Source organism: Lytechinus pictus, chromosome 3, assembly GCF_037042905.1.
Source record: "Lytechinus pictus isolate F3 Inbred chromosome 3, Lp3.0, whole genome shotgun sequence".
Lineage (NCBI taxonomy): Eukaryota > Metazoa > Echinodermata > Echinoidea > Temnopleuroida > Toxopneustidae > Lytechinus > Lytechinus pictus.
This window is the reverse complement of record NC_087247.1, coordinates 49519703-49542741: the sequence shown is the minus strand read 5'-3', so window position 1 is coordinate 49542741 and position 23039 is coordinate 49519703. Positions and strand designations below refer to the sequence as shown.

General features: G+C 37.2%; 1 protein-coding gene and 1 non-coding gene across 3 annotated transcripts in view; both read right to left on the bottom strand.

The window, feature by feature from the left end:
- Window positions 1–12577, bottom strand: part of LOC129257086 (KAT8 regulatory NSL complex subunit 1-like) — a 31096-nt gene extending 18519 nt beyond the window's left edge. The window contains exons 1-5 of one of the 2 annotated variants that reach the window (XM_054895339.2): window positions 10003–12577; window positions 8788–9581; window positions 5546–5630; window positions 2999–3276; window positions 827–988 (exon numbers count right to left, since the gene is read on the bottom strand). In XM_054895339.2, coding sequence (XP_054751314.2) covers window positions 827–988; window positions 2999–3276; window positions 5546–5630; window positions 8788–9581; window positions 10003–11666 — 2983 coding nt within the window. In that variant the 5' untranslated portion in view covers window positions 11667–12577. The remainder of the gene's footprint in view (window positions 1–826; window positions 989–2998; window positions 3277–5545; window positions 5631–8787; window positions 9582–10002) is intronic. The other variant, XM_064097263.1, reaches the window with a different exon arrangement.
- Window positions 12578–19928: 7351 nt separating this feature from the next.
- On the bottom strand, window positions 19929–20000 carry TRNAW-CCA (transfer RNA tryptophan (anticodon CCA)). Its single transcript has one exon. It is a non-coding gene; the product is annotated as a tRNA-Trp (tRNA).
- Between the last annotated feature and the right edge of the window lie 3039 nt (window positions 20001–23039).

Below are 23039 nucleotides of genomic sequence, written 5' to 3'. Positions count from 1 at the left end.
CAAGTTTGGTTGAAAAGCTACTAACGGTTGTGGAGTTATGTGTCATTAGATTTGTGACGGACGGACGACATTTGGATCCCTAAGTCTCGCCTTCACCTCTGGTGGGCGAGACAAAAATGGCCTTGGCCTACTAATATTAATTAGAGTCTGCATGTGATAATGGCATTGTTGTAGCCCCACATGTTGACTTCCATGTAAGTAAACATTGTATGACATAATCAGAAAATGATCTTTCAGAGTACTGAAAAAAGGAATATTCTTCATTTTCTTGGTTATTCCCAACTACATCAAAACAAAATCAAGGAAATATGGCAAATAGAAGGGCATTTTACGAATGTATAATATGTATTGTAAAGTGTAAAATTTCAGAAATGCTTTGGAAAGGTTTATTTTCTTCCCCCACCAGTTAACCCTAACCACCAGATTATTAATAGTGTTACAAAGTAAATGTAATGACTCAGGCCTAATACCAAGTCCTTGCTTTCAGTTTCATGTCTTCTGAAATAAACTAAGCATTCATAAAAGTATTGCAGATACATGGTAACTGACATCAAAGTTGACAGTTTTAAAAAGTTTTTTTATAAATCAAATACTATGAAGTTTAAATACAGGCATGTGTACCAAAGTCATATTACTTGGGACCATATCGGACTTCGATAAAATTATACTAAGAGTTTGAAACATTGTCTGAAAATTTGACTTTTGAAGGTTAAATCTATACAGACTTGGTTGTATTTTAGCATAAAATTTATGTATAAGGGTTTTCTAGAGCCAAACTTTTAGCAGAGGCATGGATGTAATTTAATAGAGGCAAAAAAAATCTCACCATTTGCTAAATCAGAGGTGCGCCGATTCTTGGTATCAGTTCGACATTGTCTTAAGTCTGAGCTTTTCATGATATTCTTGGGTGTACCAGGAATAGAACTTGGCTGGGATCGGGAACGTGATAGTATTTTATCACTTCTGGCATGACGAAGGGCTTTCAACTCTGTGGAAGGTGAGGGAGTAACATGCAAGAACAAAAATAACATTTCATGCACTACCATGCAAAAAAAACCCATAAAACATGTATAAAATCATACACCATGAAAAATGTGTATTTCAACCACCTGTGCTTTTTTAAATTCCCAATGAATATATCATACACATGGCCAATCAAAGTCAAAATCTGAATCTTTTATATTGCATCGCTTTGGCACCTTTTCATGTGTTAAAACTTTCTAGAATAACTATTATATTCATGATCTTCATATGTGAATAAAAATTAAATGAGGGTAAAACTTAAGAATTCTTGTTTTCAAACCAGATTCACCCCTCTGTTACAACCATATCTCAAAATCAAATCCCACAAGCCTGAAAAGTACAGTATATTCATATTCATGAGCAGAGCTGCCAACCATAATTGTGAAAAAATTCTATACTTGAATTCATTTTATCTTTTTTTTCCTCATACAAACACTCATATTTTTCTCTAAAATTTTGAAAAACATGTATACTAAAAATCAAACATCTTACAAGTTTAAAAATTCTTATGTCTAGGGAAAAAAATCCTATTTAGTGTCACTTTCTCCTTAAAAATCCTTCTAACTAGCATCTCTGCATGAGGCCTTCGTTCATAATCTGTTCGCTGAGCCGTTCTTATATTTTCAGAGAAAATCATGGTCTTGCCCAGGCTTTTACAACGCAATATGGACTCGGCAAAGACCCACAAATGGTGTCATATGACATCATGCAAAGCTCTGGGGAGTGTTTCATGAAAGGACTTGTCGGACGTTTTATCCGACAAGTCCCATTTTATCCGACAGTTACCATAGTAACAGTACCTCTCAGCCAATCAACATCAGAGAAAGATGTCAGATCTGACAACTTGTCAGATGAAAATGTTGATGAAACACTCCCCTGGTTGATATCTCAACATTGGATGAACACACTAAAAATCGAGCATGTGGGACCGCTCTGAGGATTTAACGTTGATAGGAATCAATAGACTGTATACTCAACAATCATTTTCAACTGAACATGACATCGGAGTGCATCGTTTGTTGACACAAGGCATTAGCGATGTGGTGTCTCGCCCACTTGTGAAAATGACCATAAATATCGCGATTTACAAGGACACGCAGAAGAATTGTATAAAAAGTCTATTGTGAAATAACTTGGATGGAATAACATTTGTCGTAAGAGTCTTGAATGTAAACTTTAATGTTTACTTCAAAATTACCTTTGACCTTACCATGTGACCTCCGAATACAATAACATGCAGGTATCCTAAGTACAGCTACAACACAAGTTTGATTTGAAAAGTGACTTACAGATGCCGAGTTATGTGTCATAAGAGTCTTGCATGTAAACTTCAATGTTGACCTAAAAATGACCTTTGACCTTACCATGTGACCTCCGACTGCAGCATAACATGCAGGTCTCCGAAGTACATCTACCATCTAAGTTTGGTTGAAAAGTGACTTATGGTTGCAGAGTTATGTGTCATAAGAGAGTCTTGCATGTAAACTTTAACATTGACCTGAAAATGACCTTTGACCTCACCATGTGACTTCCGACTGTAGCATAACATGCAGGTCCCCGAATAACATCTACCATCTAAGTTTGGTTGAAAATTGAATTACGGTTGCGGAGTTATGTGTCATGTTTGTGGCGGACGGACGACATTTGGATCCCCAAGTCTCGCCTTCACATCTGGTAGGCGAGACAAAAAGGTGAATTTCAGGTGAGGTTTTGGACGTGAAATTTTGTTCATTTTCAGATGCAATGTACACAAGATGTTCTTTCAAAATTTGAAATACCATAACTTTTCATCAATGACACATCAAAGAACTTTTTCAAATACTTAATCTTTCCCAACAGTCTTACACTTTCTTAAACCAACATTTTGTTTTCAATGAACACAAAATCTTATCAACACATTTTAATCTGTATCAGGAAAATATGATGGGCTTCGGTAAGATTATCTCTGGACTAACACTGCAAAATCATTACTTACTCTGTCTTGCCAATCGTTGCAAAAGTTTCCTCGACTTGGCAGCATCATCCTCATCGTCCTCATTTGCTGATCCTAATTCTTTTTCAACTTTATTCTCAACAAAAGCACTTTTGTTCCTCGTCTCTTTCTTGACTACTGGCTCTCTTTTTCTTGAAGAGTCTCCACTTGATCTGACAGCCGACTGCTTTTGATGTTTCTCTTTCTTACGGAACTTCTTGAGTCTGCCATCTTTGGTATGCAACTTGACTCGGGATCTGTTTGGCAACCTGTTATGTTTCCTGTACATTTTAAGGAACAAAACATTGGGTAATAATATATTTAAGGTTTAAGGTATCTACTTTTCTACTTTTAAATGAATCTGATCATTACATCATACGTAATGCCAAGTCAGACACATAAGCGCTGGTGTTCAACTCGATACTACGGTCAGAATGAAGTATTCAACTCTGTTATCTGTTCAAGAAATATACCTAACCATCTTTTTTATTCAATTGAACATTGCTTTTTGCTTAAATCTAAGTCGGCCCCCTGACTGACTCACTTGTGAGCATATTAGGGGATATATGCACAGTTATGCATACTGTAAATGTAGGTGTGGATAGTTGATACATTGCAAATTATTTGGCTTCGACCTAATGATGTCACAAAGGTAATTTTGCTTAAATTTAGAGTAAGAAAGCAAAATACTTTTAAGTGATGTGTAAGCATTTTGCTTTAATAGCAAATAAGATACTAATGGCGCAGTCACATTTCCCCTACAGCGACCTTATGGCGAGTCGAAACCAGCCATTTTATTTTTTTCTATTCAAACCACCTATATATGTAGCTGGTACAAAAAAAGAAAACAGCTGTTTTCGACTCACCGTGCGGCCGCCGTAGGGGTTATGTGACTGCAATATAATAGTCACTCTGTCAAGGACCAGTTTGATTTTGTCTGGCCCCGATTTGATTTTGTCAGAATCAGTTTGTCAACGAAACCATTAACGCTCAACTTCATGCAGTCAATTCTCAGTGCCATGCTGTCAGGACTCGGCACTAATTACATGTGAAAAGCTTGCCAAGAAATTGTGTTCGTCATGGGAGCCCCTACTTTAAAATGGTATACATACATGTAATAATTACTCTCATAATATCATAAAATTGAAAGTTCACTAAGATGACAATCCAAGAAGCAATTACATGTAAATTTATTTACCAGTGGTCTGATACATCAGATCCTCTATAGCGAAACACATCATTTCAGATATTTAAACTTTCAATCTTAATTATGAAAGAGTTCAGGCTCTTCCTATATTACTCTGTACACTGAATACCTTGCAAATTTCATGACTTACTAAATACTGAACACAAACATTCGCATTTCCCAATATTTCTGTAAAAAATCAAATGCAAATACAACAAATTAGCTTAAAATATATGAACTAAAATTATATGCCATGTACAAAACTTTGATTTTTTTTCTTCTCTCTTTTTTGCTTATTTTTAAAGAGTAAACAGATACCAGGAAAATATGTTTTACTTCCTCTCATACATCTTTATTAGCAGTGGAGGAGGCATTATTTTAAAAAAATATGAATCATAATTCATATTGACTCATGAATGAATTCCATCCCATTTCTATCTATGGTGTTCTGTTTAATTTTTTTTCTCAATTTAAATAAATAAGGTTTATCGCTAATCAGAACCGCAATGAATCATGGGATTGAAAAGGGGGTCGTAAGCTAGCTCTGCACAAGCGCACAGCTAGCTAACGGCCCCCTTTACAATCCCGTAACGCATAGCGGTTTTCATTTAAAGCGATATACCTTGTGAAAAGTGAATGATGAATTTCGTAAAGAGCTGATTCTTCCTTAAAGGTCAAGTCCACCTAAGAAAAATGTTGATTTGAATCAATAGAGAAAAATCAGACTAGCACAATGCTGGAAATTTCATCAAAATCGGATGAAAAATAAGAAAGTTATGACATTTCAAAGTTTCGCTTATTTTCAACAAAATAGTTATATGAACGAGCCAGTTACATCCAAATTAGAGAGTCGATGATGTCACTCACTCACTATTTCTTTTGTTTTTTATTGTTTGAATTATACAATATTTCAATTTTTACGAATTTGACTATTAGGACCTCATTGCCTGAACCACAAAATGTTAAAATAATGGAATTCTACGTGTTCAGGGAGGAATGAAACTTCATTTCACATGACAATGACGAGAAAATCAAAATATTTCATATTTCATATAATAAAATACAAAAGAAATAGTGAGTGAGTGATGTCATCGGTTCCCTCATTTGCATACCGACCAGGATGCGCATATAATTGTTTTGTGAAATGAAGCGAAACTTTAAAATGTCATAACTTTCTTATTTTACATCCGATTTTGATGAAATTTTCAGTGTTATGCTCGTTGAATTTTTCTCTTTTTATTCAAATCAAGTTTTTGTTGGGGTGGACTTGTCCTTTAAAGATTCAATACCAATGAAATTAAGAAAAAGATAGTTTGGCTCAAATTTAAACCAGGATGAAAGAAAAGTTAACCCAGCAATCTTACTTCTTTCCTAGGTATCTGGATGAATGTTTCCTTTGCCATGCTCCACTCTTCAGTAGGGATTCTAACTGCAGTGACAATGGAATTTCTAAAAATAAAATGAGAAAAAAAAACATAATTACTATACAGGAATGCATGTAGAGCAAATATTTTTCACAAAAAAAGAAGAGAAAAATCAATACTATTTCAATAGGTTATAGACTCAATGGCTCGTATTCTGAAGTCGGTTTTAACTTAGACCACTGACTAACTCTCTGCTAAAATTATGGGGAGCCAAAAATTCTGTTTATATCGTATATTTCTTATGTTTACTATTTTGTTTCCTTTTGGGGTCCTTATCTTTCAAGATCTACTTGAAAGTGCTGATGCAACATGTTACCACATTACGCAATAGTTCTCAGTGCATTTGTTGCAATATCATTGGATGCTATCCTACATTATCTGACATACATGTAAATATCTGACACCAAAGCATTGTCTGATCATCAAAGGCATATTGCAAGCAACTTAGTGACAACACTACATACAACAAAAAAAAAAAAAAAAGATCAAATCTTCCGCATAAATATAAAACTGCAGTAGTGATTTATAGGACCGGTTATTATTTTAATCCTGAAATTTCATACAGCCCGCCTTGAATTTTGATATTTTAGGGCAAAGCCACTTATTTGAAGATGGAGATCACCCTGACATAAAGCTTATAGTAATAAAAGCAGAGAAAACATAAGAAACATTAGGCCCGTTTTGAAAGTCCATTTTTGATGCACGTGTACACGGCGTGTTTTTCGGTCGTGTACACGTTGTAACCACTGAGAGCGAGTTAAGTTTTCAGTGTTTCCAACATTTCGACACGGACCCACATCAACATGTCAATGTAATATAAAAAGGGGTCTATATAGAAGTATCAATCCACAAAAATTGGTGCAATTAAAAAGTTTACTCAGCTTAGCAGCGCATTAAATTAATAAAGAATGCAAAAGAAAATCAGTGCAGGGCCCTAGCTAGCGCCGACGCTCGTTGGATGCGCATTTTGCATACTGTACCGTACATGCATGCACAGATCGCTGCAGAATTAAGTGTAACTGAAGTTATCGATTTATTTTCATTATTTTATTGCCAATTTGAGGAGCGTTTGTTTGTAGGCTTGTAGCACATGTGCATAACACGTAACTGTAGCGAATAGCAATGATCGCTGTCGCAATTGGTGATTCTCAAATTGGCTCTGAGTGTGATTGAACAACGCTTTCGAGACCGAAGCAGACCCATTTCGTGGTACAAAAACTTGAGTCTCCACCCGAGTCTCCAGAATGAATGTGGATTAAATCGGCGATTTTGGAAGTAAACTCACTCTAGGTTAATTGAAATATATTGACATATTAGTGATAAAAACATGTGCAGTGTCTGAGAACTAAGAATTAATGTGAGGCTGTGAGCTTGTTCACTGACTTTACACTCCCATGCAAGCTTTATGCAGATGCTACCGTGTACACGGTGATGGAATTTAGTACACGTGCACTGACTTGACCGTGCGTGTACACGTGTACCCGAAACGGGCCTAAGAAACATACTAATGAAGGTTTAGTAAAAAAAAAACTTGTCAGAGAATAGCAATTGAGCATACATTAGTTTTAGTTTGTATAATTTGTCACATACAGGTAGCTCCCCTTTAATGAATTTGTACAGTAGGCCTATGCCATGAAATGCCATTTTCTCAGAGCACTGAAAATGATTTTTTTACCTGTACACTGTATGTGCATTCTACATGTACATATCATTCCATACCCACTTCCAGAAGAAATTCATTATGAAGTTTGTTTGAATCTGTATACACCCACCAGAGCACAAAAATCAAGAATGACCGTCTCTGTCTCAGAACATGTATATCGTAAATTGGCCAGATAGAGAATTAACTGTATACTGTACTGTATTAAAATGATATGGAAATTACAATCATACAAAAAAAGGGATCTCTACTAGGGCTCTCCATCACCAACTATATTCAGAAAACGATTAAAACCTCATCTTTTTTTTTTAAGTAGAACTTATAAGATCACATGACTGCACAAAATTTAATTCAATTCATTGCAAGAACTTTCGGTCTAATGGGAAAAAGTGCAGTGTATGTAATAAAAAACAAGTGGAGCGCCTCTGGCAGTCTCACCTGCATTATGCAAATCAATATAGCAGCAGTGTCAACTTTTAAAACGACTATAGAATCTTTCACAAAATGATAAAATACTGTTCAGTGACCCTAAATGACACCGAAGACTTGTGCATCAGTAAAATTAAATGTCCACATTTCATGAAACTTAAAATCATGATGTCAATTAACAAATATCCCCAACACGACAAAGTTCATTGACCTGAAACCCATGCAGGATGTTCACTGATGCTTAATTACTCCTATGTCCAAGTTTCATGAGCTAGATTCATATACTTTCAGAGTTGACATTTAAAAAACTTAACCTTGGTTAAGATTTCGTTTTAATTTCCCCCAACATAATCTAAGTTCATTGACCCTAAATGGCATATGACCTTGGTCATGTGACCTGAAACTCACAAAGAAGGTTCAGTCATACTTAATTACCCTTATGTCCAAGTTTTATGAACTTGGTCCATGTACTTTAAGTTACGGTGACATTTCAAAACTTACCTTCGGTTAAGATTTTGATGTTGATTCCCCCAACATGGTCCAAGTTCATTGACCCTACATAACTTTGACCTTGATCATGCGACCTCAAACTCATGCAAAATGATCAGCGGTACTTGATTTTGCTATCTTTGCAGATAATCATTTTTTTATATCTGAATTTATTAAAATCTTTTGTAATTTACGCGGAATTTTTCATCCCAAGCTAAAGCTTTTTTTAAGTTGAGAAAAGTTGTTAACTTTATATCTAACGCTTTATTTTAATTAAGAGCCCAAACAATTTTTACATTAAGCTGAAGATCTATGCTTTAATAATATACTGTGTAAGCTGCTATTTTTGTGAGGGCTTCAAGATTGTTAGAGAATCATTATTCTAACATTAATGACATTTGATTTTCCTGCATAATTGCTTGTTGCCCCTATCAAGTAGCCCTCAAAATGAATAAACATCCCCCAAAATATCTCTAAAAGCCAAAAAGACCCCAGATTTTTTTTCTCATCAACACAACAAATACATACAATCTATCGTATGAATTTCTCAAGAGACTTCCCCTTACCAGATACAGGAAAACAATTTTTTTTCACAGATTCTCACCTTCAGGGAAAGACAACACAGAATGGAATGCATACTCGAGGCTGGCCACCCTCTCATCTGATGGAATTTGGTCTGCATCATGCTGTTCAAGATTGTTAAACTGACCGCCACACATCACACAAGGGGTACGAGGAGGAAAGCAACCACAATGAACGGAGGACAGCTTCTGAGACTTGCTACATACTTGATATAGACCTGTAGATCGGATGAGTTTTCGTTTTCGGAATGATCTCACAGGTCTGGTCCTTGCACAGTACTGTTCTTCTACAGGAATTGGAGAACCTACAACTTGGTCTAGTCCTACAATCCCAGGGTAGCTGGGAGAACCGTTCATACCACATCGAGAAGGTGTTGCAACTGTTGTTGCACTGTCCGTTAGGCCATTCATAGGTCTAGCTGGTGATGTTTTCTCTGAACATGATGGTGTTGATGTCGGTGAAATGCAGTTCTGAAGACTTTGCTTTAGTTTTGCACTTTGTTTGTCTACATTACTGAGTAAACTTGACAGATTCGAAGGGGACATAGAGTGTGATCCTTCCAACATTACTATCTTTGTTTCAAGAGGTGACAACTTTCTACCTGTCCTGTGAGCCAAAGCCTGAGCTCGGAGATAGTCTTCTGGTGATGGAGGTTCTCCCAATGTTACAGCTCCCTTTGAAGCCCGAATCTGACGGAAAATGTCACTTTGTTGCCTGATGCGATACTCCAGATCTGAAACCTGGGCTTGAAGCCAAGTCCATCTGGTTGCAATAGCTGACCTATCTATAGCCCATTTCCATGATGCTCTTCTGTGACTGTGAATAAGAAAGGAAAGGGGGGGGGGAGAAAGCAACATCAATGAATTTGAAATTATTCAACGCTATAAAACTAAAATCTTTCCAACATTTGTTCTTTTGGACAAGATAAAAACACAGGCAAATGAGGCAGCTATGCCTATTTGAATCTATTGGGAGTTTTGGGACCATAAAAATTTGTTCCAACTAGGGGGAATTTGAATAACAGTTGATAATAATCTGGTTTACCAATGCTGCGAATATTTTACTTAAAGTGTACCTGTAGATGTCCATAAAATTGTTTCCAAATTCAATGGGAGTTCTCATCTTTTCATTCATGTGACCATACTCACAATACGTGTACGCCTACAATATCGCATGCCCTATAATTCCAAGAGCCAAAATTTTACAATCTCCTTAGCTCTTTGAAATATGTACTCACAGAGGCATCTTGTGAAATGAACGGGATGCCTGGGTTTGTGGTAAGCTGTCATCTCCTTCATCACAACTTTCTCCACCTGAGCTGCTATCGGTGACGTCTGAATCTATGGTGCTTTCAACATGACCAAGGCCTGCTCGAAGCCTTCCAGTGACAGATTTTACTTCACGATATGCTTGTTTCCCTTCTCGCAAGTGCTGAGAAATATGTGTACTTGGCTTAGTTCTTTTTCCTGCTGGTAACCATGATGGTCTTATCGAATGTCTTTGCCGGTCTGAAGAAGAGTTTGTATGTAGAGGACAAGTATGGCTATGACTTGAACTACTTCTAGGAAGAACGCCAGGTCTACTACCCGTCTGAAGACGATTCCTCCGGCACTCTTCACAAGTAACGTTGCTACTTCCAGCAGAATTTGCAGCTTCTTTGCAGGATTGTTTTGATTCTACAAAGGAACCTATTTGTTGATATATCCGAGATCCAACGTGACATGTCTGTAATCTCCGTAACTTTTCCATCAAATACTTTGCACGATGTTCTTGTTTCGACTGTTTATGAATCAAAATGATAGCTTCTTTCTTTCCCTCAGACATCTGGTCATTATCATTCACAACCTTGAATACAGATTTTTCAACCTGCTTCACTTCTGCTTTCATAAATCTAGGTTTCCTGTCACCTCCTACTTCTAGCTTATCAACAACATTAACGGACTTGAATTTCTCCTTTTCAACAATGTTGCTTGCTCCACTACATTTTTCTGCAGTAGTGGCAGAAAGATCCACACTACTTTCATCTGAGTCGCTCTCATTGTCTGACTTCGGATCAAGACAGTCATCAACGGCTTGTTCAAGACTTGTATCTGTTGTCAGTGCATTAGAGTGTGACAGACTTAATGAACTATCCATGTCATTCGATAGAGAACTGCTTGACGTATCGCTAGTATCGAGCTCCACATGCTCATCGATATCACCATTATCTCGTATATTGATATTTTCAATGTGAGTAGCGACAGAGTGTTTTGGACCCGTTGGACTGGGACTTCCAGTAGTTGATATTGTTAGAGGCGGCATTTTGGATGTTGGTGGAGTAGAAGGGTGATTATCGTTCAACAGGTCTAGGTCTACCTCTTTCTGTGCCAAGGGTGCGGCAGAGTCGTTCATCGTTTTCAATATGCTTTTCTTTGAATGTTTTTCACCATTCGCGAGTAGATCTAGGTTTAGATCCAGGCCTGAGCCGATGGTGGAAATTAATGAATTTAACTTGTTTTTTATCGGGCCGTTACAGTGGTTTGATTGCAATTCCTGATAATTTTTTCCCTCTGAAATTGTCAGTGTTTCTCCACCCTTGTGATTATTATTCTCAAGAAAGTGGGTGTGAATGGTGAAACAAGTTGGCGATACAGTGGGCTCGTGGTTTCTCAACAGAGTGGTGGGACTCGAACCTGGAGAATAATGCTTGCCTACACCACCGGGTACTGCCGGAGAATGACCATTTGCCAATGAGGGCAAGTCTGGGCTTGTTGGCTGATTTGGATTTGCTTGCAGGCCACCACTGCTTCCCGGGTTAGCAGGCGAAGCTGGCAACTTGAAGGAGCCTGTATGAGCCGCGGCATCAGTCAGTGCCGGAGCCATTGCAGCCATACATAGCCTCAGCGGGAACTGTGACCACATGCGACGGGAAGCGAAGCGCTATGCGGACAGGGTACCGTGGGAACGGCACCACTGTACGGCGTCACACTTGCCATTGATTGGAGAACATGACTAATTAAAGCTTTCGAAGACGACCCGTCCAACGAGATAAAAAATTGTTTTGTATTTTAAATACTAGGATAACAATTAACATATGTTTACAATAGCACAAATGTTGCAATACCAAAACACAAATAATGCTATAGTATAGAGATATGTGTTTGTTCAACCCGCTCTCTTCATAAACATCGGTCCATCCAAAAAAAGCCGCAGGTGAGGCAGGCGATAATGGAAACAATAACAGAGGCCAGGCACAGGCCGAACGATTACCACACGTGACAGACACCAGATCAACGTACGTATAGCTATTTCCCGCGCTTAGGCCGGGAAGGTGGTCTCCATCAATATTTACGAGTATCGTTTTCCGTCTTCAGTGACCGACAAGAGGATCAGTTTTAGACGTCAAATTGAAAACAACGTTGCACTGACGAATGTTTGAACGGAACGTTTCGCAAACTGAGAATCATAACATGGACGGTAATGAGAAGCAACACCACGTGACCCCTGGACAGGTTCCACGCACGTTCGTGAAACAAGCGATCGGACTATGCATGCGGGTTACACCCATTATTTTCCGAATTGATCAACATATTTCCTTGCTCTTGTCAAAATTTAACATCCTAACGTATACTCCTCATGGGTAATCAATGAATCCAACAATCACACACATCACATTATTCATCATTGACTTCCATGGCCAACCTACGACGTCGAAAAAAGTATCGCATAATATGGCGACGTGCTCAGGCATTGATCTCCATTCTCACAACAAAAAAATGCAGGCGACTTCATTAACATCTGCCTCTACGTCAATTGGTCTACCCCCTATAGGCGGAATTGCGTGATTGGCTGTTTAGAGCTATTCGGTTGGTCGGAAAAATACCCTGTAAAAATCTTATAGTAAATAATTATTAATTATTTTTCCTCGCTCTTGCATAGTATTTCACCCCTAAATTGACTCCATCAATTCGTTTTTTTATGTAACAATACATCTTCATGCATGAAAAGGTGCAAATTAATGAAATTTTATCTTAAAAAATATTTCGCATAAAGACGTAAATACGGGGAGGGAAAATGCGAGATTAAAGAGCCATCAAGTTCGCGCTCTATCGATATGAAGTCAAACTTTCGCAAAATAGCACGGAACAAAATCAGTTTTATTACGAAAAGTAAGCATTATTATGTGATATAAAGCATTATATCAATTCAAGGATAGAAAATCTATGCTTAAAATTGATTCGAACGAAGTATAGGGATTTAGTCCTAACTAATAGAAGATACGGTGGAAAGACTTAAGTGCTAAAAAGGGAGGAATCATTTCATGTTTCGATCGCATTATCCGGGATCATAATTTAATATAGTCCCGAAACTTTGAATTTTTATATCAGAATTCGATGTTTCCCCACTCGATCTTGTACTCTTATTTCTGGCAGTATAATTGGGAACAAGGGAATTTTCGAATATAGCATTTTTATGATTTTATTATCTAAGGAATAAATTTATGTTATGCCAATGCGTAGTACCATAATAGCTCTATGATACCACCCTGTATTTTTTTTTTTTTGGTCTTTTTGTTAGTGGGTGTCTTTTTTTTCCGTACAGTTGACATCATTACAACAACGGGAAATTAGCGGAAAACTGCGCGCATGGGGAATGCAAACTCTGTCTCACGAGTCACGACATTGCTCTGCAGCTGAGCCCTGAGGTGCCGAACCGTGGATCTGACTCCACACATTTTTCTGAAATGTGGTCGGTATCATGCATTATATTTTTTGTAGCCCTAGCATATATGTTTTGTATACCCTCATTGACAATGAAGTGATTTCCCCCCTTTTTTATGTTGTTGCTATAGACAAACTTTAATTCTGAACAATCTTTCCCATGCAGGTTCGTCTTTCACCGTGAACACGCAATTAAGCCATAGGGTCCTACTCAGAAAGTTTCTTTTTTAGTAGAGGTCTATATATGTACTAGTAGGCCTAATGTTTTTTTTTTCCAACTGTTTTTTCGCTTTCTTGTTTTGTCTTCGGGAAGTTTAGTCCAATTATGCAGATCGTACATCTTCCCTTCCCCTAGGTGCTGTTTGCACTGATACCAAATACAAAAGTGGTATAGGCCTAAGTGTAAATCTTGATTTGATTTGATTTAGAACAGTAAAACCTACATTTTTTCAAGTTATTCTCTTATATTCTGTACAGTGTAGTTTAGGCCTAAGTTTAGTTTTATCTCTTTACTTGGGAAAAAGAGATAAGTTACACAATGAATGGGTAATCCCGACAAAACATGATTTGAACAGATGAATAAGAATTAAACAAAATGACCGTGCAAATTTCATCGCAATCGGACAAGGTATATGACAAAGTTATTGTTTTAAAGATCATGTGCACTATGCATGTCTTCATGCCAACTGATGACGTCATATTCCGGTTATGTTTATTAAAATTTTGTCATCCAAAATCGGGGGAACTTAAAAAAAGAATTGACAACTGATTTAGTGCACTGTTGCTGTTACTTATTTTACTACTAGGAGACATGGTCATACACACTGGTATGAAAATATGAAATAATGATGATTTCATGTATTAATATCAGTCCCATCAGTTCATTTGCCCACCTTATGAATATTCATGACGATCGATGTGCATATAAATAACCGAACGGATATCTTCGTTATTTTCTATCAGATTTTGATAGATTTTCAGCATTTTTCTAAATTGAAGTTTGTCGAGATAGTATACAGCCTACTAAGTCATGTTCATTAATTGCAATGGGTGTCGATTGCATTGGCGTAAATCCGTGACCAGTGTTGTAGTCAAGGCTCAAACCGGGCCAAGGCCAAGACTTTAATACCCAAGGCCAAGGCTTCAATACCCAAGGCCAAGGCATGGAAACCCAAGGCCAAGGCATTTCAAACTTTCGATAATATGGAACAATGAGCTAACAATTAATGCTTAGGCGGCAGACATGTCACACAGGGAAAATGTATAAAAGGTGTGAACGAGTGAACTGAGCGAGCAAAACTTTGACCCTTGTAAATGTACATGTAAAACAAAAATAATTTCATGATAGATTTAGACATAGGCCCTAATAATAAATGATAATATAGTTATATACCTTTGTATATTTAATACATTATATTTCTATAGGCGATTTACATCAAAATAATTATTATTACCATGGCATCCTGACATGCCCATTCTCAACGTATGTCTTTCTCCACTCCCTGGGACAGGGGCTGCAGAACGTATTTTTGTTGGGGGGTCAAAGCCAAAAGGGGTACTTAATTGTCAAAATGGGCCTTTTGGTGCAAACAGATATTTTCAAAATGAGATTATCAACTGCATGAAGTAGTTGTGTGATTTGTAGAAATTAAGTCGAGTAAAGCCTTTTTAAAGTGATTTCTAATTGATAAGATAGATATTTTGATTTAGGCTTTTACTTTTCCACGAGAAAGAGCAGCGAGCAAGCGGTTTTGAAAAAAAAATCAATTCTGAAGTTGTGCAACTCGATTGTTTTGGTCAATAATGGCACTATTCCGTGTTAAAAGGGCACCCTTGCGAGATGTTGCCAGTGCGAACCACGAGCTCAAACTTTTGGACATTATTTTCGTGTAATAAGACATGAAAATTAAATATTCTGAGCTGTTTTTGTAATCATGAAAAAGATGTGTATCTAACTAAAGAATTAACGCAAGCGCGAAGCGCGAGCTGAAATTTTTAATATACTGAGCAGAAAAGGAAGCTGTTAACATGGTTAAGGACATGTATTCATTTTAGTGACTCCTAAATAGGATAATAACTCTACAATCAAATAATGCGAGTGCATTATTTGTGATACTCCAACCTGAAAACTGGACATTCTAAACATTTTTTTTGTAAACGGGAACAGACTGAGTACCTTACTTTACAATAACTGATGCGAGTGCAGAACGCGAGCCAAAAATTTGTGATATTCCAATCTGAAAACTAGACATTCTAAACATTTTTTGTAACCATGAACAGGATAAGTACCGTACTTATTATTGATGCAAACACAATGCAAAATTTGGTGATTTTCAAACCTAAAATGTATTATGTTTTCATGTAGAAAAGGTATTTCTTTTTGAAAAATGGCACATTTCATTTGGAAAATAAGGCATTTTCGATTTTTGAAAAGGGGCATTTTTTTCCTACAGAGAATTTTCCGGGGGGGGGGGCAAGATAGCACAAAGCGCAAGTTGAAATTTTCAAATGCTGACCTGAAAATGAGTCATTTTTAGGACTCTTGTCAGTTTTCACGGTTTTTATGCTTACAACCACTTTTAACTTTCAATTCTCATTTCTTGTATCTTCTACACTTATTTTACCTCAAAAACCGGAATAAAGAATACAAACAAAATGAAGTTATATTCAAAAGGATATGAAATAAACGGAGCGCACCCCATACCCTTAGTTGGGGGAGCGTAAATCTTAATTATTTCTTTAAAAAAAATAGAGTTCCATATTACTAGTAAACCATATTGACTTAAAAACAAATAACCACCACATTTTACACACTTCTGATCGTCTCCAACAGGCCGTTCCCGATACTCCCCTTCTAGCATACAGACGCCCACCGAATCTCAGGGACCTCATTGTTCGTGCTGAAGTGCCCTGCCTCACTAACCATTCTTCTACCATACAGCATGGCACCTTCAAATGCACCAGCAACAGGTGCATCATATGTGAAATACACCTTCACGAGGGCGATACTTTCACCAGCAACTCTACCAGCCTGTCTCACAAAATCAAGGGCAACATCACATGCACTACCACTAATGTTGTATATCTCATCACTTGCAGATCGAGTTTGTAGGGTACAATACATAGGGGAAACCAAGACCACAATCAAGAAACGATTCTACGGGCACAGATCCACCGTCAACACAGCAAAGCTGGACACTCCAGTTGGCCGCCATTTTAACCTCCCCAACCACTCCATCACTGACATGATGCTACAGGGCATCGAATCTTTAGGTACCCGTCCTGACTCAGTCCGTACTAGCAGGGAGAAGCTCTGGATGAGACGACTTCGCACCACCCAACCTCATGGCCTGAACATCCAAGAGGGGAACGACTGATTTTTCTTTCCTATCCACTATCAATTTATATATACATATAATTTTTCCCCTCAGCTCTTTTGAATAGTTACATTATAGTTTCTTACTCTACTTTCCTCCCATATCTCATACAAGCTCAGCTCCAATTTTTCCTTCCTTATTCAGGCGATATAATAATTATTATATATATATATATATATATTTGTTTTTTTCTCCACTCGCCTCTTTTAGATTTACCACATTTGCTTATTTAAATGTATACTATGGTTTCTTCATAATACACCCCCTCTCTTCTATATTTGCTTTTACCTTTTTAGGCAATTTGCTTCCTCTTTTTCACATATACAGGTTTTTTTTGTTTTTTTTTCCTACTATATAGTCTTAAGTTTTTTTCCCGTCACACCTAGCGGATTACAATATCAGTTACACCATATGTGTATTTATATATTTTTTCATACACATTTCTTTTTTGGATATAATTATATACATATCACTTATAGATACATATTTACACTTACCTTCTTCTCTTAGTTTGTTTAATGCTTTATCATATATACTTATATGTCTTTTGCACATTATCAGTTGTTCCCCATTCTTTTTCTTTTTTCCCCCCACTCTTATGCACCAGTTTATTAAGCCTTTCTTTGTAACCTGTTTGACCCACCTCTCACTAATTCTCTTGTTTTTCATCCCATTATCACTGTTTTGTTCCAGATCCTGTTTGATGTTGCCTGCCTCATTATTTTAATCCCTCTTGGCTTGAGGTCTTTTACTGGCCTTACTTTATTACACTAACTTCCCTTTGTGTCTGCCTACTCCTTTTCTTTCATCCCCTTCACTAACCTGATTGGTCTTCTCTACTCACTAATGCCCCTTTTGTCTCCTAGTTTCTAGTGTTGCTGTAGCTTGTTTGTGGTCTATATTATGGTTGTTCCACTTTATATGTTTGTCATTTTGCCTCCGACGAAGATTCTGCTAGGATCGAAAGCTTAGGCCCCTTTTTGACTTTTTAAAAACAAATACGTTGTTTCCTTAAAACTGCATGTATACAGTGAAATGAATTCACTGTCGAACCATTTGATTAAAAAGAAGTAAACATTTTTTTCTTACTTTGTTTTGTCATGCTGTGACACTAGACCCAAAACAAATTTAGAAAGATGTACTGCCTATCAACATACATGCATTTCGCATACATTCGTAATTCTGAAGCTTCGTAATTCCGAAGGTTCGGTTATTCCGAAGGTTCGTATTTCCGAAGGTTCGTAATTCCGAAGGTTCGTAATTCCGAAGGTTCGTTAATCCGAAAACGAAATAAGGTTCGTAATTCCGAAGGTTCGTCAATCCGAAAACGAAATAAGGTTCGTAATTCCGAAGGTTCGTCAATCCGAAAACGAAATAAGGTTCGTAATTCCGAAGGTTCGTCAATCCGAAAACGAAATAAGGTTCGTAATTCCGAAGGTTCGTCAATCCGAAAACGAAATAAGGTTCGTAATTCCGAAAACGAAATAAGGTTCGTAATTCCGAAGGTTCGTTAATCCGAAAACGAAATAAGGTTCGTAATTCCGAAGGTTCGTCAATCCGAAAACGAAATAAGGTTCGTAATTCCGAAGGTTCGTCAATCCGAAAACGAAATAAGGTTCGTAATTCCGAAGGTTCGTTAATCGAAAACGAAATAAGGTTCGTAATTCCGAAGGTTCGTTAATCCGAAAACGAAATAAGGTTCGTAATTCCGAAGGTTCGTTAATCCGAAAACGAAATAAGGTTCGTTAATCCGAAAATTAAATAAGGTTCGTATTTCCGAAAATAAAAATTATTTATTTTGGTAACAAACACGGTGTTGTCATTACAAGATAACACGATATTATGCAATTATAGTAATAACGATCGATGATACATGTGTGTGTTGTGGCCAAAAAAAAGTATTTCATTAAGAATAGGCGCCCGGATCAAGCATATGCTAATTTCGATTTTATCTGAGCAATTGCTGCCTTTAGCAAATGGTTTAAGGATGCAGGGGATTATCTTTGTTGGTCGCGTGCGAGTAACCTCCAGATAATAGGGTTTGTATTGGAGGGGATGTCATTTTTAATAACAGCTTCTGCTGGTAATAAAAATAATACTAATAATGATCCTTGTGAGATTTGAAAGCGCGAATCGCAAGCTCAAATTAGTAGACATTTCATGTAACAAAACTTGAACTTAAACATTCTGAGCATTTTTTGTAATCGTGAGAAAGATGTGTATCTTACTAAAGAATTAACGCGAGCGCGAAGCGCGAGCTGTAAATTGTTTATATACTGACCTGGGGCCCGTTGCATAAAACTTTTTACCTGAGAAAACTCAGATTGTTTTTACCGGAGTTTTTGCCCTGTATTAAAGTCAATGGCGGAAATCAGACTAACCTTAGTTTTCAGTTTTTACCAGAGTTTTCTCAGGTAAAAAGTTTTATGCAACAGGCTTTAGAAAGTAACCTTTTAAGGACTGCTTTTAGTGACTCATGGATAGTATATCTCACGAACTAAATAATGAGAGCGCGAACCGCAAGCTTAAAATTTGTGATATTCCAACCTGAAAACTGGACATTTTATACATTTTTTTTGTAACCAGGAATAGAATGAGTTCCTTAATAAACAATTCTTGATGCGAGCGAGAAACGTGAGCCAAATTTTCCCGATTTTCCAACCTGAAAACTGGACATTCTCAGCATTCTTGTAAAAAAAAAATTGATGCAAGTGCTAATAAGCGCGAGCCCAAAAGGGTATTCCATTTTGAAAAAGGTCACTTTTTTCCGACGAGATTTTTTTTGGGCAAGTATCCACCCCCCCCCCCCCTGTCCCCGGATCCGCCACCCCTGAGTGAAGCATTTTAAACTCCTTTTGTAATCATGAATAGGGTGAGCATCTAAACAATTAATGCGAATGCAAAGCGTTTTAAATATTTGAATATATATAATATGTGTGAAGTTATACATGTACTACAGCTTTGGCAACTCTTTTATTTAAATATTGTGTGAAAGAAATGGATGAAGAGAACAATGGTAGGCGTAGCTTAAATCAAGGTTCCCCAGAGCTATCTACCCTTTGGAAAAATTGGTGATGCCGAAAAAATGTCTCTGCCGGGAATCGAACCCGGGCCCCCAGCTTTGGACGCCGGTGCCTTAACCACTAGACCACAGAGACGGGTTAGTGGCTAGGGCGACCCCGATACGATTGACCGTCAGATAGACAGATTTTCGACACCATACCAATTATAATTTCCTTTGTCGGGTGAAGGTGGGTTTTGAACAATGACAAATATGAATATACAGTATATATATATATATATATATATATATATATATATATATATATATATATATAGGCAGATAGGCAGAGTGGCCGACTGACAAGAAAAGTGGATATTTCAAAGATTATTACTTGGAGTTCAGGAATGGGATATAAATCTCTCTAATCAAATGATGGGAGCTCGTAGCGCAAGCTAAACATTTTTTCCATAATCATGAAAAGAATGCGTAATCGCGTATCTCACTGAAAGCTACAAAAATCGAATCGTGAGCACAATAATCTGTTTAAATTGACTAGAAAATTGCCATCATGAAATTTCCAAAAAAAAAAAAAAAAAAAGAAGCTCGCTCCTCATCAGTTTTTTATTTGGTATAAGGTATTCGTCCAGTTCTTGGTAACAAAACATGCATAGAATGTTCACTTTTAAGGTTGGAATATCACACATTTTTGGTTCGCGTTTTGCGCTCGCACTAATTATTGCTCATTGAGGTAGTCATTCTGATCCTGGTGAAATAAAATTCCTAGAATGTCCAGTTTCATGGATAGAATTTTCAGCTCGAGCTTCGCGCTTGCATTAATCGATTGGTGAGATATGTAGGCCTAGCACATATCCCATTCATGAGTCACCAAATGCAAAAGGTTCTTCTCCTGGTCAGTATATGAAAAATTTCAGCTCGCGCTTCGCGCTCGCGTTTGATTCTTTAGTTAAATTCACATCCTTTTTTCATGATTACGAAATAAAATCGGAACGTTTACTTTTTATGTGGGGCGTTTTGGCCCAGTGGATAAGTCTTCTGACTTTAAGGCAGAGGGTCGTAGGTTCGAATCCAAGTCATGGCATTATTTCCTTCAGCAAGAAATTTATTCACACTGTGCTGCACTCAACCCAGGTGTGGTGAATGGGTACCCGGTAGAAATTCGTTAATGCCTTCCTTTGGGCGCCTAGGCAGCCCAGCTAAAGCCGGGATAATAATAATTGCTGGGAGAACAGTTTTCAGAACTGAAGTGGCTTCCCTGGATATCCATATCATTATTATCATTATTATCATTTTAGGCCTACATGAAATTTCCAAAAGTTTGAGCACGTGATCCGCTCGCAACATCTCACAAGGATGCCCTTGTAACAGTAATTGACCAAAAAGGTGAATTTTACATCTTCAGATTTGATTTTTTCCCCCAAACCGCTTGCTCGCTACGCTCGCAGAAATAAAACGTAAATATAATAACTTATCAATCAGAGATCACTTAAAAAATTTTGCTCAACTTAATTACTACAAAACACACAACCTCTTTACACAGATGATAATCTTATGGCGAAAATATCCGTTTGCACCAAAATGCCCCTATTGGCCCCTTTTTGGGCTATGCCCCCCCCCCCCAAAAAAAAAAAACGTTCCGCCGCCACTAGTTTAAAAACACGCATCGTCTTCATGGCTAACTGCAAAAAGTTCTTAAAATGTCCCCTTTAGATCAGGTCAGAGCTTATATTTAAAATTTCTGTTCGCGCTTCTTGCTAGCAGTTATTATCTAGTTACATAGGCATCTCGTTTTGAAGATCACAAACATATTGCCCATCATATTAAAAAAAAAATTGCTCGCGCTCGCATTATTTAAAAAGGGTTTATCATGTTACATATTTACTTTATTTTATAAGTATAAAGCTAATTATTGACTGTTAAGACTACCCTTTCAAAGAAACAAACAAAAATCAACTTTAAGCTGCCGATCGAGGAAAATATGGCTGAAAAAATGAGAAATATGTATCCTAAAGAGATCACTAAATGCTTTCTTTAACAGGTTCCTTTTCTGGTCAGTATGTTTAAGCTCGCGTTTTGCGCTCGTGTTAATTCTTTAGTTAGATGCACATCTTTTTAATGACAGCAGAAATCTGCTCGGATTTTTAAAAACTTATTTTCATTTTTAATTGAAATACCCTTAAGTTTTAGCTTGTGATTTACGCTCACAATAATGCCATTTTAAGAATAATTGACCCCTAAACGAGTTTTACAACTTCACCTTTAATTTTTTTTTACCAAGCCGCTCGCTCATTATACTCTCTCCCGAAAAATAAAGCCTAAATATACATCTTGCCCCCCGAACAAAAATTCGTTCGGCCGCCCTTGCCTTCCCATCCTCATAACAATTGAACGGCAACAGTGCCCCCCCCCCCTTGCCTCTGCCTCTGCTTTCCCGGTTTTCATTTTTCGGATTAACGAACCTTATTTTGTTTTCGGATTAACGAACCTTATTTCGTTTTCGGATTAACGAACCTTCGGAACAACGAACCTTATTTCGTTTTCGGATTAACGAACCTTCGGAAAAACGAACCTTATTTTGTTTTCGGATTAACGAACCTTATTTCGTTTTCGGATTAACGAACCTTCGGAAAAACGAACCTTATTCAAATTTCCATTTAATCAACCCTAAATTGCTTATTGCGCAGAGATCCATAAGACACCATGGTCCAGATTTGTGGAACTCTCTACCAGAGCCTGTAAAACAATCTTCGTCTCTTCACTCATTTAAGGCAAACGTTAAATCTATGTTATTATCAGAATATTTGAAGTAAAATTTCTGTGTCATATCCTTGTTATCGTGAATTTATTCCTCCTTCGATTTAGTCATTACCAATATCTTCATCATGACCACCATCATCTCCATGGCCTTCATCATCATCATCATCATCATATCACCGTCACCCTCAGCTTTATCATCTTCATACTATAATATTGCATGAATTCATGTTTCGTATTTGAAAATGTATGCCCATTCTGCTTTATAAATGTATTAATTAATTCAATTAGTATAAGTTTGGGATTGTCATTTTTTTCAAGCAATCTGCTTATGATGACAATCCTTCTCCTGCAAATTGTGAATATCATATAGATAATCATTTTTGTCTGAAATTATCTTTTTAATACTCTTTATTTATGA